Source organism: Notechis scutatus, chromosome 11 (assembly GCF_049901735.1).
Source record: "Notechis scutatus isolate UNSWTSFEM ecotype Mainland chromosome 11, rNotScu1.2, whole genome shotgun sequence".
Classification (NCBI taxonomy): domain Eukaryota; kingdom Metazoa; phylum Chordata; class Lepidosauria; order Squamata; family Elapidae; genus Notechis; species Notechis scutatus.
Window position 1 is genome coordinate 18,751,174 of NC_142019.1, and position 14,604 is coordinate 18,765,777.

Below are 14,604 nucleotides of genomic sequence, written 5' to 3' on the forward strand. Positions count from 1 at the left end.
AATAATTTCCCTGAGGGATGCTGAAGGAAAGTCCTCTGCTCCTTTTCTTCCTGGCCACAGTGCTGTGGGGGAAATCATACCACCCAGAAGGTCTGCTAACCCAGCTCAACCTGTTTCTTTAACAGATTAACAGAGTTGGAAGGGACCTTGTAGGTCATCTAGTCCAACCCTCCCCCCATCGCCCAAGCAGGAGACCCTACACCATTTCTGACAGATGGGAGTCCAACCTCTTCTTGAAAGCCTCCAGTGATGAAGCCCCCACATCCTCTGAAGGCAACTTCTGTTCCATGGGTTGATTGTTCTCCCTGTCAGGAAATTCCTCATTTCTAGTTGGAATCTCCTCTTGTTCAGTTTCCATCCATTGTTCCTTGTCTGGCCTTCAGGTGCCTTGATAAATACTGTGGGTGAATCCCCTCCTCAATGTGGCAGCCCCTCAAGTATTGGAACATTGCTATCATGTCTCCCCTGGTCCTTCTCTCCACTTCTTGGACCAGTTTCCTGCAGTTCTCCTTCTAGGAGGGGAAGCCTGGCAGAAGGCGGCTGCATTCAGATGCAGAGCTTGTCATACTTGGGGGAGGGGGGGGTCGTTGAGGTACCCCTGCAGTCATCCAGACGAGCCCTTTAACCATCAGGTTGCCCAGTCTCCAGATTGCTCACAGCACTCCTCTGCGGCCATTGGCTGAGCTGCCGTGACGTCACGGAACCTGCCATCCTCTCCAGTGAATGCCCCCGCGGTAAGAACCGGGGCGCGAAAGGGCGTCACCCCCCCGAAAGGACAGGTGAGCGATGGTGGGTTTCGCCTCGCCAACCCGTCACCACCACCACCCCCAAGCCCCCCATCGTCCCGCCTCGCCCTCGAGGAAGCTCCCCCTCCCGGGCAGCGGCGTCCCGCCCGGAGGGGGACGGACAAAATGGCTGCCGCGCGCGCGCCGCGGATTCAAACGCCGGGCGCGGGGCGGGGGCGGGGAAGGCGGTCTCCCGGCGGGGTTCACTGCGCTTGCGCCCCACGATTCAAAATGGCGGACAGTGCGGAACTAAAGGTAAAGGCGCAGTTGGGAGCCCCCCCGCCTCCCTCCACGGCCGCTCTCCGCCCCCGCCCGGGGCCGTTTCGGGGGCAGCGGGGCCCACGTGGGGGGCGCGCGGTGCCGCCTTTTGAGGCGGCGGTATCGGCGCGAGCGCGGGGTCGGAGGGGCAGGGAGGACTGAGGAGGGCGCCCTCCCCCGGGCTGCCTGAAGAAAAGACCCCCGTGGGGGCGCCTCTGCCACCGCCTCGCCTCCCCGGCCGCCTTCGTCCCGCTGCGGGGCTCCCGCTTCCTTCCCCGCGGAGGGCCGGGCTGGTCTCCTCCTCCAGGCAGGACGGGGGCCCCTTTCGACCGTCCCCCAGCGGAGCTCGGGACCTCTTTTCTGCCCGGGCTCTCCCCACTCTCGGGGGCCCAACTTTTGCCCCAGGCGCGGGGGGGGCCTCTCGCCCGAGCCTGCCTGCCTGTCTCCCGCTCGACCCCGGGGAGCAGTGCCGGCTTTGCCCGGGAAAGTGGCCCCGGCTGGGAAAGTCTCTCGGGACGGGACGGGACGGGGGCGGCTTGGCGGAAGAAGTGGAGGGACAGAGTTACAACCCCCCCGCTCTCAGCTTAGCGCTCCCCCACGGTAGTTTCCCTTTCCTTTTTGGCGCGACGGGGCCCGCTCGGAAGATGCGTGTGCGCGGGACGCCAATTGGGGTCGTGTGAACGCGAGGGGCGCAATCAAAGGGGACGCGGACGGACGGACGGACGGACGGGCCGGCATTTGGCGTTGGCGGTTCGCGGGTGTTGGGGTTGAGTTGCCAGAAAGTGAGCGCGGAGGAAGCGGGGCTCCCCCGGCTTCTCCCTCTCCCGGCTCTTTTCCGCCTTTCCTGGCTCTTTTTCCCCCCCACGAAAGTTCAGGCTTTTCTGAGCTCTCTGGAAGGCGAGAGTGGGCGGAAGGAAACTGGATTCCCTCCTACTCGAGAGGAAGGAAACGAAAAGAGGGGAATCTCGCCGGCTCCTTTTTCCTACTGAGGCTTCTGAAGGGCCCAGGGGATGACAGCTGGAGGAGGGATGGGGACGCCGGTGAGAGCAAATACTTTCAGTATCTCTGGGCTCTTAGCAGCATCTCAAGAAGCTTATATATTTATATATATATTTATATATTTCTCCCTCCCCCGTATCCCTTTTGTCAAAAGAATGTTTGATATAGCTAGAAGATTCTTAACGTTTCAATTTCCTGTTGAGATTGCATCGAAGGGTTTTATAATAATATTCATTTCTTTAAATGCGTATGTTTGGTGGTGATAAAAGGATTTTAGGGGGATATATTCAGTTACAGTGCTTAGTATTTTCATTTATTGCAAGGCTAGCTAGTTGCCGTGAAATACAGCAAATGTCTGAAATGCAAAGTAAATGCTTAGTATAAAAAAGTCTTTAGTGCAGATGGAAGATTCCCCCCCCCCCCTTGTGCAGAGTTTCAGTCTTTACAAGTCACAAGGTAAGTCAGATGTGTACATCAGCATTCAGGCAGAGGTAATGTGAAAGCTTTCAAAGAGCAATTGCTGCATCTTACTACATGAGATGCTTGATGTAGGTTTAAATTGGGATGAGGCTGGAAAGGGAAGAGAGGATAGTTATGAGCCGGATAACAGGTATCTAATAGTTAACAATGATAATGTGTTGAAAACCTATTGTGCTTGCTGAGACTTTTTGAGATTTTTGATGGAACGGTGCCAGAGGACCTCTAGGTATCTATAAAGATCTTTTTTTCATTTGGACTCTTCAACTGTGCTTTGATCCTTCTGGAATTTGTATACAAAGTGATGACTATTTTCTTTGAATGGATCCTGTTTATCACCTCCCTCCTGCCTTTTGTGCTTTGAAGAGTGGAGTGGAATTTTGCTGGTCCGGAAATAAGATAGTTAAAGAAAATCAGCAAACATTGTTGTAGCCAGCTGTTGCAAAGCATAAAAACATTTATCTGTTTTCACTCACTCTTTGAGCTGCTTCGTTAATCTTGGCTCTGATTGGCTGAGATGATGGGCTTATTAGGGAATAGTTTTAAAACCGGACTCTTTTAGATAGCAAAACATTTCTCCTTTTCTCCCTTCAAGGTCCTGTGGAGAAAGCAAATTTATATGTGAGGGATATACATTTTTTTCCTTCTGTTAGCGTGAGAAAATTACTCAAAATAATAACGTTAAAAGCATTTTTTAAGACATGAATTTTTCCCTGCAGTCCCTCTATCTTTCTTTTCCCCTGCTAATTTGCCAACATTAGGTGTTCTGTTCTCTCTGTAGCATCTGTCTCTGATGTTGATTTTTATTGCTTTCTTTGGTGTTAACATAAATTTTAAAATATGAGATTTTTTAACATTTAACAAACTCAAGGCAATTTACAGAATATTAAATATGAAAATGTACACATTTAAAACTAAAATGAAGACTACAAGTAAGCAAAAACAATTGAGAAGACTAAAACTTAGAATCTGACCCATCTCGCAGGGATGTTGTAGGGAAAATACCCCTCCCCCCATTTGTGTGGGATATATCCATTGTCTTGAATTATTTGTAAAAATAATAAAGGCAGGATACAAATAAAAAATGTCTAACAAATGTAGACCAGAAGACAAATATTTTTAATATTTTTAATGTTACAAAAACAATTGAGCCCAAAATTTCCATTGCAAAGAATATAGTGAATTATATTGTTATATGCTATATGTTATATTGTGAATTATGCCTCATTTTATGGCCTTTCTTGCTATAATGAAGCGAATCACTGCAGTTATTAAGTTAATAACATGGTTGTTAAGTGAATCTGGCTTCCCGATTGACTTTGCTTGCAAGAAGGTCTGAAAAGGTGATCACAGGACCCTGGAACACTGCAAATTGTGATGATGATGATATCCATTCAATTGCATCAGGCTCTTGGTGATGCTGTGGGTCACAATATGCCAGTGCCAAGCGCCTCAATTTTGATCACATGACCTTGGCTATGTTGCTACAGTTGCAAGTGTGAAAAACATGTCACTTTTTTCAGTGCTGTTGTAACTTTGGTCACTAAACGAATAGTTGTAAGTTAAGGACTGCCTGTAGTTCCCCCCTTTTTGTTGTCTCTTAAGTAAAGCAATTGTATCCAATATTACGAAAATGGTGAGTGATGTGAAAGTAAATTTGGAATTTCCTCTCACTTTCTAAATGGATTTGGACGATGTAAACGAAAGCGAAAGTCCTGTCTGGCAGTGATCCTTCTAGGGGCAAATAGCTCCAAATAGCCTGATCCCCTGTTTCTATCAGACTTGACTGCTTTGGGGTAGGAAAAGAAGCTACTTGACATACAAAGATTGTAAAATATTTTGATACAAATCTTTTATATGCACATGCAATTTATATGCATATATTACATTTAGAATAGAATAGAATAGAGCTGGAAGGGATCTCCGAGATCTTCTAGTCCAGCCCCCTGCTCACATAGAAGAACTATACTATTTCAGACAAGTGACTGGACTCTTCTTAAAAACTTCCAGTGATGGAGGGCCCACAATTTCTGGTGGCAGGCTGTTCCACTGGTTAATTGTCCTCACTGTTGGGAAGTTTCTCCTTAAATTCAGGTTGCTTCTCTCTCTGATTAGTTTCCAACCACTGTTTCTTGGCCTGCCCTCTGGTACTTTGTAGAATAATTTGACCCCCTATTCTAAGTGATTGTCTAGTCTCTTCTTAAAAACTTCCAGTGATGGAGGGCCCACAATTTCTGAAGGCAAATTTATACAAACAGTAAAGAATATAAACTATTTTTAAAAATTGAGAGCCGCTTTGGTGTAGTATTCAAAATTCTGGTCTAGAAATGAGAAGACTGAGAAATTTAGGCCTTCTTTAAGCATGAAAACCGACTAACTGTGGGTCCTGTCATACCCTCTCAACCCAGCCCCCCTCGCAGGATTGTTGTGGGGAAAACAGACATATTAGGAATGGTCACAGCCTTGAGATGACCAAAACATATATTTAAAAAAGGTAGGATAAAAATCTAATAATGATATTGTGTGGGAAGGTTATTCAGATTTTCTAGATCCAGAGTTTTGTAAGTAAATACCTGCTTTTAAAGGAAACTCTTCCAAGGCTTGTTATTGGAACATCCAAGAAAAGGTGATAGCCAGGAGTCCTTAAATTATTGTACTGTATGCATTCCTGTGAAATTGCAGACTGTTTTCAGTTTTGACTTTTCTGCTGGAGGGATAAAACTGATCAGGCTTAACAGGAAGAGCAGATGGAAAAAAATTCCCTTCCCTTTGTTAATTTTGGAAGTTAATTTAAATTCAAGACGAGCTACTTTTGGGATTGTTTTTAAATGGACAATCAGGCCTGTTTCCAATCTGCAGGGAAGAAAATATCTGTTGCATGGTTGAAAGTTTTTTAAAACTTCCTATAAGTCCTTACATATTGTGTACAGTTTGAATTAATATTACAGTTCAGGATAGCACTTCTTGAATGCTAAAATTACAGATGGGGTCTGAGAAACCCTTTTTGGAAGGGGGAAGGCAAACATTGTCTTAAGGAATGGCAGGGCCTGCAAATAGTTGCCTGTTCCAAGGGGCAAAATCAAATTTAGATTGCATCAAATATTGGTATTACCGTTTCAATATAAAACAATAGCTGCCTTCTGTTCTAGTCTGCACAGCTCAGGTGCCGCCTAAAGTAAAGTACAGTAAGTGTGGATGCTCAGGGAATTGGACTCTTATAAGAAGAGCTTGTGGAAATTGGGTATGTTTAACTTTGTGACAAAAAGTCATAATGCAATCATAATCACCCTCTTCAAATATCTTAAGGGTTGTCACACAAAGAAAGCAAAGACCTGTTGCTTGTAATTTGGGACAAGATATGCTGTAAAGTATTTAAATTACATGAAGGAAGATTTTAGTTGAGGGTAAGAAAAACTTCCTGTTGTAAGAGCAGATTGAGAAAGAGGCTTAGGAAAGGGTGGTGTTTCTCTTTCCTGGATAGAACATAGAATAACAGAGTTGGGAGGAACCTTGGAGGTCCAACCCCCTGCTCAAGTAGGAAGACCAGGGGTCTTCAAATTTGACAGCTTTAAGACTTGTGGACTTCAACTCCTAGAATTCCTCCTCCAGTCATGTTAGCTCAGGAATTCTGGGAGTTGAAGTCCACAAGTCTTAAACTTGCCAAGTTATTAGATGGTATATGTAAGTCACTTTGGTACTTTGTGTTTTTGTCAATGATTATTTTATAGTTGGAAAACAAATCCAAAGCTTTGTGATACCAGATTTCCAGTACTGGAGTTTATGAAGGTGCTACCAAACCCCAGAAAGATTTTTATAGAGAAAAAGAATAATACCAATTTTAATTGATGTATAAACCTTATAATATATTTGGGATGGATATCAGTTGGCCTCAGTGATGGTTGTGTGATGGTGATTTTTATGATCTTTAATTGCAGATATTTATATGTATTTTTGAATGGTTGTTTTTGGTGTATTGCTATAGTAAGCCACTCAGATTCGTTTTTATGGAAAAGGCATAAAAGTACTTGAAAATAAATAGATGAGGTAGCACTTTGAACTGATGTATAATATGAGCCGCTATATTGTGGGAACAAAAATAAAACTTTATAAAAAGATTTGGCACAGAAATGCTTATCCTTTAAAGCAGGGGTATCAAACTCAAGGCCCACAGGCCGGATGCAGCCAATGGCGTGCTTAGATCTAGCAGAAATGCAGTCCACCCAAGCTCTACTTTCGCTGGCAGGAGGCCGTTGCAGCTGAAAACGGAGTTCGGGAGCCCGTTTCCACTGACAGCTCTCGGGCTACCACAGGTGCCCCTGACACAAGTAATGTTGAGCTGGCCATGCTATACCTGCCCCCCACCCTCCAAGGTCAAACACAACCCTGATGCAGCTCTCCATGAAATTGAGTTTGACACCCCTGCTTTAAAGAAAGAAATCGCTACTCCTCAATTAAATCAGGTGCTGATTTAAAAAAAAAATTTGAACATTTTCAAATTGGGGAACTCTACCTTAAACTTATTTATAGTACAGTTTCACATTCTGTATAGTACAGTTCAAATTCTGAAGTGTGTTACACAATAAAATCAATTTAAGCGAACAGTGGCTTTTAGATGCAGTTAGCTAAGTATCTGTAATTTTAAAAGTGTTTATTTCCCTCCTGCTACCAGTGCACATGTCAAATAAGCAGCTTTGCATTGCTGTGGAAAAAATAGGCCAGTAATAGGCTGGAAAAATTAGAATGCAGATTTTTTGCACATGTAAATATAAACAGTCTGTACATACTGTCTGAAGGGTTTCATACTTAATTAAAAGTACCTTTCAATGATATTTATAAGGTTATTGGTGGATTTTTTTTTATTAATTCACTCTTTAATAAAAGTTGCATATTTTTTAGAATGTTTTTGTTAGGTTAAAGATGTTCCATATAAAGAGTCATTGATGGTTTCTTTTGAAGGCATGAAGTTATTTTATTTTATTGTATAAAAGTTGGGACAAAAGCATTTTAGTATAGCATTTATGATCGGGCATATGTAGACAAGGGAGTGAAAAGGAAACCAAATAGCTGATTGTATGAAGAAGAGAAACTGCAAAGAGGATGAAAGAAAAACAATTTGTCAGATAACTGAGAATTTAATTTGAGGAAGTGTTTACGTTAATAGTAAATATTTATAAAAACAAAAAAAATATTTAAATATATTAAATTCACACTAATTTAACTTTGGCCGTATCTTTTTAATATCCAAACCTGATATATCAAGTTTGAGACCGTTAGAGTTTTAATCATGAAAAAAGGCTATTCTAGAAGTAGGTGGCAAGAAGTCAGAAGAAGTTGGAAGTCACAAGCCTTATGAAAGTTGTCAATGCAGTGAGGAAGGGAATTCATGTTATTAGACTATTCCAAAAGGTTATTTTCCATTAATTTTCCATTTCAAGCCATTAATTCTAGAAATTTAAATAAAATGACACAGAGATGGCTAGAAATGCAAAATAAGGCAGACGGCTTGGTGGCAAAACTAGAGATAATAGGAACTGACTTTTTCCCTGGAGATTACAGGTTTTCAGAAAGTAATTTTTTGTTCCACCAGGAAACTTAGAGGAGCAGGATGGAGGAGCAGATCTGAAATTTGAGGTTAATTAATTGAATCTTAAGGTTCTGAAGATTCTGTCCGTCAACTATTATGTACAGGTAGTCCTCGAATTACAAGGATTTGTTTAGTGACCATTCAAAGTTACAACGGCAATGAAAAATTGACATCTTTTTTCACACTTAGGACCATTGCAGAATCCCCATAATCACGTGAACAAAATTCAAATGCGTGGCAACTGGTTCATATTTAAGGCAGTTGTAGTTCCCGAGGGTCATGGGATCCCCTTTTGCGACCTTGTGACAAGCGAAGTCAGCGGGGAAACAAGATTCACTTAATAGCTGTGTTACTAACATGACTGCAGTGATTCACTTAGCAACTGTGGCAGGAAAGGTGGTAAAATGGGACAAAACTCACTTAAATGTCTCACTTACCAAGAGAAATTTTGGGGTCAATTGTGATTGAAAGTTGAGGACTCCCTGTATTATTATTCTGGAGAAATTCAGGAAGACTGGGAAGTGACAAATCATTGAAGGAGAGCAAACATCCTTACAGTATCTTCAAAAAGATAACAAGGAAGATATATTAAACCTCAGTCAGTTTGATATTGATACCCTGGCAAGATTCTAGAATAAGTTGATCCAAGGACCGTGGAAACCATTCCGTAGTTATCAGAATTCAGTACTGATTTGTCAAGAACAAATATTACCCCAGCAATCTTTCTCAGATCATTTACTGAATTGGTGGTCGAAGCGCTGCAAATACAATATAACCTGACTTCAGCAAAGTATCAGAGAAGTCCCCCATGGCATGCTGGTTTAGCAGGCTTGTTAAGGGTAGAATGATGGCATGATAAATTAAGTGGGTATACAGCTGCCTCAACGTTGTATTTGCCTACTAGTCGTTGTATTTGCCTACTAGTCGCTGATTCCTGACATCCAAGAGAGCCAGCCAGTGGGGAGCCACAAGGTCGGTCCTGGGCCTCTTGCTCTTCAACATTTTCATTAATGATTTCTGTGAACAGGTGGAGGGATTGCTTGCCATATTTGTAGACAATAACATAATTGGGATAACTAATGCCTCAAGACAGGGTTGTCAAACTTTTTTTTGTCTAGGACCAGATCCTTTCCCTCCTCTACATCTGCAGGCACAGCTGGCAGGTCTGCAGGCCAAGGAGTGTGGTAGCCATTGGACAGTGCTGAGCCACCAGCAAGGGGGCTGTTGTCCGGCTGCCCCTGCTCAGGATACTCTGGTCCCAGTCCTCGGACATACAACCTGGATGCTCAGCTGAGCCTTGAGCTGAACATGAGCTAGCAGAGAAGTGTAGCTGCAAAAACACAGTTTTAGGTGGCATCAACAGAAGTGTCATTTTCAAACCAAGAGAGACAATTGCTACACTCTTGTTACCATCGGTCTGATCCCTCCTGGTTGTTTAGAGAAGAGCAGTGAGGATGACCAGGGATTAAAAGCCCTGTGGGAGCCTCCTATCAATGGCGACTGCCACAACTGCGCTCGTAAGTCAGCATGGTCATATAACATTGCACATTTGCAGCTGCATTGCTTAGCCCCAGAGCTGGTCTCAATTAATGGTTATAGTACTTAAAAATCCTAAAATAAAATTGAAGGAGGATATGTGTCTGCATAGTGAAGCTGTAAAGAAATCTTGATGAGGCCCATTGTCCTGAAATGCCTTTTGTGTCTTAAAATGAATATTGTATACGGCTGCGAGGCTGGAAGGATTTAGGTGCCCTACAAAATTAAATAGAGGTAGAAGTTTGGCAGCAACATCAGAGCTGGATGCCTTAAAATGGCTGCAATTCCTCAACGGTTAATGCCACACTTTCGTCAAACCCCCTGAATTAAAGCTGAAAGACTTCACTTTTTGCTCATATCTTGGACGTTCCAGTGGCAGTGCACAGAGGCCAAATGCCACAAAACATATCATTGCCCCAAAATATATGGACCTGACTGTATAAGAAGGTTAAGACATAAGCAAAACTGGTGATTTCAGTAAGAAAGTAAAGGTAGAAGGCTGGGAAGAGAGAGTTGGACTTATAAGGAGCCTGGACAATATATTAAGCTTGGTTTGTGCAAGGGGCTGGCTCTCATTGAAAGCCATGCGGCCTTCAGTCTGTCAACCTGTAAAAGCTGATAAAAGAGCAACTTCCTTATCAGAAAAGCTTTTGCATATACTTCTTTAGTTTAGAAAAAAAAAGGCTCCTAATTCAGTAGAGATGGCAAGATTCCTCTTTTTCTGTATTGTGTCACATTAATTTTTGTTGCTGAGAGCATATATCCTGATAAATTATGATGCCTTTAATTTTTACCCTCTGGGATCATATCTAACAAAGTATTTATGGTTTTAATTCAAATTTTATTCCCACAATTTTCTGAATGTTTCTGAATTCTGCCATCTTTCTAAGGTTCCTGCTTTAAAATTGCTTTTTATTTTTACAACTTACAATTACAGTTTGTCCTCGATTTAAGGCTATAATTAAGCACAAAATTTATGTTGCTAAGCAAGGCACTGCTTTTTTAGTGTCATTGTAACTTTGAACGGCCATTAAATGAATGGTTGAAGACTACTTGTAGCCATAGTAGAATTCTTCCTTTATTAAGCAACTTTTGTTTTGTTTTTTGTTTGTTTCTTTAATCCAGGTGTGCCATATTAATGGCATTTATAATCAGACCTTTTCTCAAGGGGACCCTGCCAGAGCGCCAGGAAGAAGAATCAGGACTTTCTTACTGTAAAATTGTCTTTGAATGAAAAGTATTTCGCAGTGATGCTAGTGGTCAAATGTGGGTCTTAACCTTGCTTTTAAGGGATGTAAGAGAGCCAGTTGGTCTAGTGGTTAAGGCACCAGGCTAGAAAGCAAGAGACCGCAACTTCAAGTCCTGCCTTGGCCATGAAAGCTAGCTGGGTGACCGTGGGCCAGTCGCACTCTCAGTCCAACCTCCCTCACAGGGTTGTTGTTGTTGTTGTTGGGAAAGTACTGGTATTTCCCCCAAAATAAGACCGGGTCTTAATTAATTTTTAATTAATTAATATTAATTTTATGCTCCAAAAGATGTATTAGGGCTTATTTTCTGATTAGGTCCTATTTTCGGGGAAATATGGTACTAAGTGCGTCCGTCTGGCTGACAATCTTAACAGGCTTATTTTAGGGGTAGGGCTTATATTACGAGCATCCTGAAAAATCATGCTAGGGCTTATTTGAGTCTTATTTTTGGGGAAACAGGAAGAAGGTGTTTTGGATATGTTTGTTGTCTTCAGTTATTCGTAAAAATAATAAACGTGGGATATAAATCAAAATCGTAAATATTTAACAAACTTTCTTTTATAATATATCCCTCCCGGTTCTTGTTTTCTTTTGTTCCCTTATATCATACATATCTATGCAGTCCATTGGCTAAAGCTGCTCAAGAAGATCTTTTACTTGATTGCTTCCTTCTATTTATTTGCCTCATGACAGAAGTGATTTTAGTTGAATATTGCTATATCAGAAGATTTTTCTCAAACAACTGCTAGGGAATAACTTAACCATTATTCCAAACGAAAGAAGCCTGTGCTGTATGTTCTTTACATCATAGAGGACACAGAGTCCTATTTAAGAAAAATAAATCCAATAGGAAACTCATTCAAAGATCTTAGTCTGCATAAAATAGCTGAATATGAAAACAGTTTAAGATTAGACACAGTAATGAATTTTCTGAAAATATTTTGTACTACCTCAGAGCACTGTAGATTTGTTGTACTTCAGTTAAGCAAAATTAAAATACATGCAGTTTTAATTTTACCAATTTTATATATTTACTTTTAACAATAACCAAAAATAATTGAACTATTTACATAAAATTCAATGAGGCATTCTTATAAATGTTGTTTAAATATTCTGCATAAAATATTAGCTCATTTTTAATGAAATGGGGTAAATAGTAACAAATAACATTTTTTAATACCTACACTGGATATGGAAAGTTGCACACTCCTGTTAAAAGTTTTTGAGATATATAAAAAAAAATCTGACCAAGATAAATCACTTCTTTCCACTTTTAATATGACATATACAATTGAAAAACAAACTGAAATCTTTTAGAAGGAAAATAACAGTAAAAAAATCTACAATAATATGGTTGCATAAAGGTGGACACTCTTAAAGTGATACTTTGTTGGAGGACCTTTTATTCAGTCCTGGGGTGGGAGGCTATCAACATGGCTCACCTTGCCCACGCTTTCTTGCAAAGGTGCTCCAATCCGGTCAGGGTGCCTCTCCTGTTCATAGCCCTCTTCAGGTCACCTGACAGATTTTCAGCTGGATTCAGGTTCAGACTCTGGCTGGACCATTCCAAACCTTTGATCATCTTCTGATGAAGTCATTCTTTTGTGGATTTGGAGACATACCTTGGATCGTTCTCGTGCTGAAAGGTGAACTTCATCTTCAGCATTTTAGCAGAGGCCTGAAGGGCTTGTGCCAAAATTGACCAATATTTGGAGCTGTTCGTATTTCCCTCTACCTGGACTTCAGCCCAGCTGAAGAAAAGCAGCCCCAAAGCATCATATGCAGCCCTCCCCCGTGATTCACTGGGGGCATATGGTGTATTTTTGTGATGCGCAGTGGTTGTTTTTGCGTCAAACATACTTTTTGGAATTACAGTCCACAAGTTCAACCTTGGCCTCATCAGATCATAACACATTTTTCCACATGATTTTTTCAGACAATGTAGGTTTTTGCAAAATGTAGCCAGGCTTGGATATTTTTTATTTGTAAGAAAAGGCTTCCATCTTGCCATCCTGTCCCATAGCCCAGACACACGAATACGGAAGATGGTTGCTACATATAGCATATATAACCAGTACTCGCCAGAAATTCTTTCATGTTGCTTGGCAGCCTCTTTGATCAGTTTTCTTGCTTTTTTATCAATTTTGGAGGAACATCTAGTTCTTGGTAATGTCATTGTGCCATATTTCCTCCATTTGCTGATGATTGTCTTCACTATGTTCCATAGTATATCCAATGCCTTAGAATTTTTTTTTACTCCTTTCCTGACTGATACCTTTCAGCAGTGAGATCCCTTTGATGCTGTGTAAGCTCTTTGCAGACCATGGTTTTCGTTATGAGGGGCAACTGAGTGAAAGTCAGAAAAATCCGAGAACAGCTGAATTTTATATGGGCTTGAACAGAGTTACTTTAATTGATGGCAGATGTGTCCTGCCTACTGTTTCCATCACTTTTAGTGTGATTGGTTAATTTTGAACACAGCCACACCAAGGTGTGAACACTTATGCTGCCGTGTTATTGTGCGTTTTATTATTATTATTATCCCCCACCTCCCCCCAAAAAAGATTTCAGTTCGTTTTTCAATTGAATTATACAGCTTATGTTATAATAAAGGTGGAAAGAATTCTGAAGTGATTTAACTTGTCCTTTTTTACATCTCAAAAACCTTCTGAGCATTTAACGGGTGTAGACTTTCTGTACCCACTGTATTTAAAAGAACTGAAAGAAACTTAACACTAATTTGAACATGTTTTGTGGATAAATACATTTACTGTTTTTCAAGCTTTAATTGACCAGTATGCATTCTCTTAGTTGTTTAGCAAATTTCTTGTTGTTTAATAAGGTAGTGAACAGTATATATTAATAAAATTAGTTTTGTTATTGATATGAGGTTTTGTTTTTTTAAATTCTACAGTCTCATTGAGGCTATCTATGGAAACAGTGTTGATATAAGGACAGAAGCCAAAGGAAGAAGTTTGGGGAAAGGGGCTGTAAAAATGGCTTCCCTGGCATTGGCATGGTAACTTATTCAAGTTTTAACAAAATATTTCTGCAAAAAGTCTTGGAACTCTTGGACAACCAGAAGGAAGCTGCTGCATAGCACCCAGAATCTCATTGGACGATTGGTCCTTCCTCAGAAACATTGACTATAAGCAGCATAAAATTTAATATGTATAACAGAATACACTGAATATTTCAAATTATGAAAAATATATTTATCTGCTGTGAAAGCTGTAGAAAAATCAAGTAGCACTTCTGTACTGCTAATGTGCAGACTACAACCTCACAAAGGATATAAAAAGAACATTTCACAAACTGTCAAGTAATGTCAAGAAAAGCAAAAGCCTGAAAATGTCAAATATATGAAAAATTGTACATTTTTAAGTACAGGATAAAAAGTATCAACCCTGAAGCTGGCCTGACCGAAGCCATTTGGACCACTTCAACATTGCCACACTGGAGCTGAGGAATAGGGAGGAGGGAATTGAGATAGAGGGGATTTTGTAGCCAAAACAAAATACTTTCTCTTGGGAACCAAGGACATTCTCGCACCTGGTCAGAGGAAGATGGAGTGATGCTAGCCGGTTGTCAGAGTGCACGGTGATGGACCATGTGACAATTGTTTTGAGTAGAAAATCTTTTACTTTTAATTAGGTGAAAACCATGGGAGTTTTCAGAGTTGGTTTTCAAATATGCCAATATGATAATTCCAATAAAA

The 14,604-nt window shown here is 41.1% G+C and overlaps 1 protein-coding gene across 3 annotated transcripts in view; it reads left to right on the forward strand.

Annotated features, from left to right (window-relative positions):
* Positions 1–911: 911 nt before the first annotated feature.
* PIAS1 (protein inhibitor of activated STAT 1) overlaps positions 912–14,604 on the forward strand; it is a 54,629-nt gene continuing 40,936 nt past the window's right edge. Inside the window, exon 1 of one of the 3 annotated variants that reach the window (XM_026687915.2) lies at positions 912–1,040. In XM_026687915.2, coding sequence (XP_026543700.2) covers positions 912–1,040 — 129 coding nt within the window. Of the gene's footprint in view, positions 1,041–1,941; positions 2,084–14,604 lie in introns of those variants that run through there. The other 2 variants (XM_026687913.2, XM_026687912.2) reach the window with 2 other exon arrangements.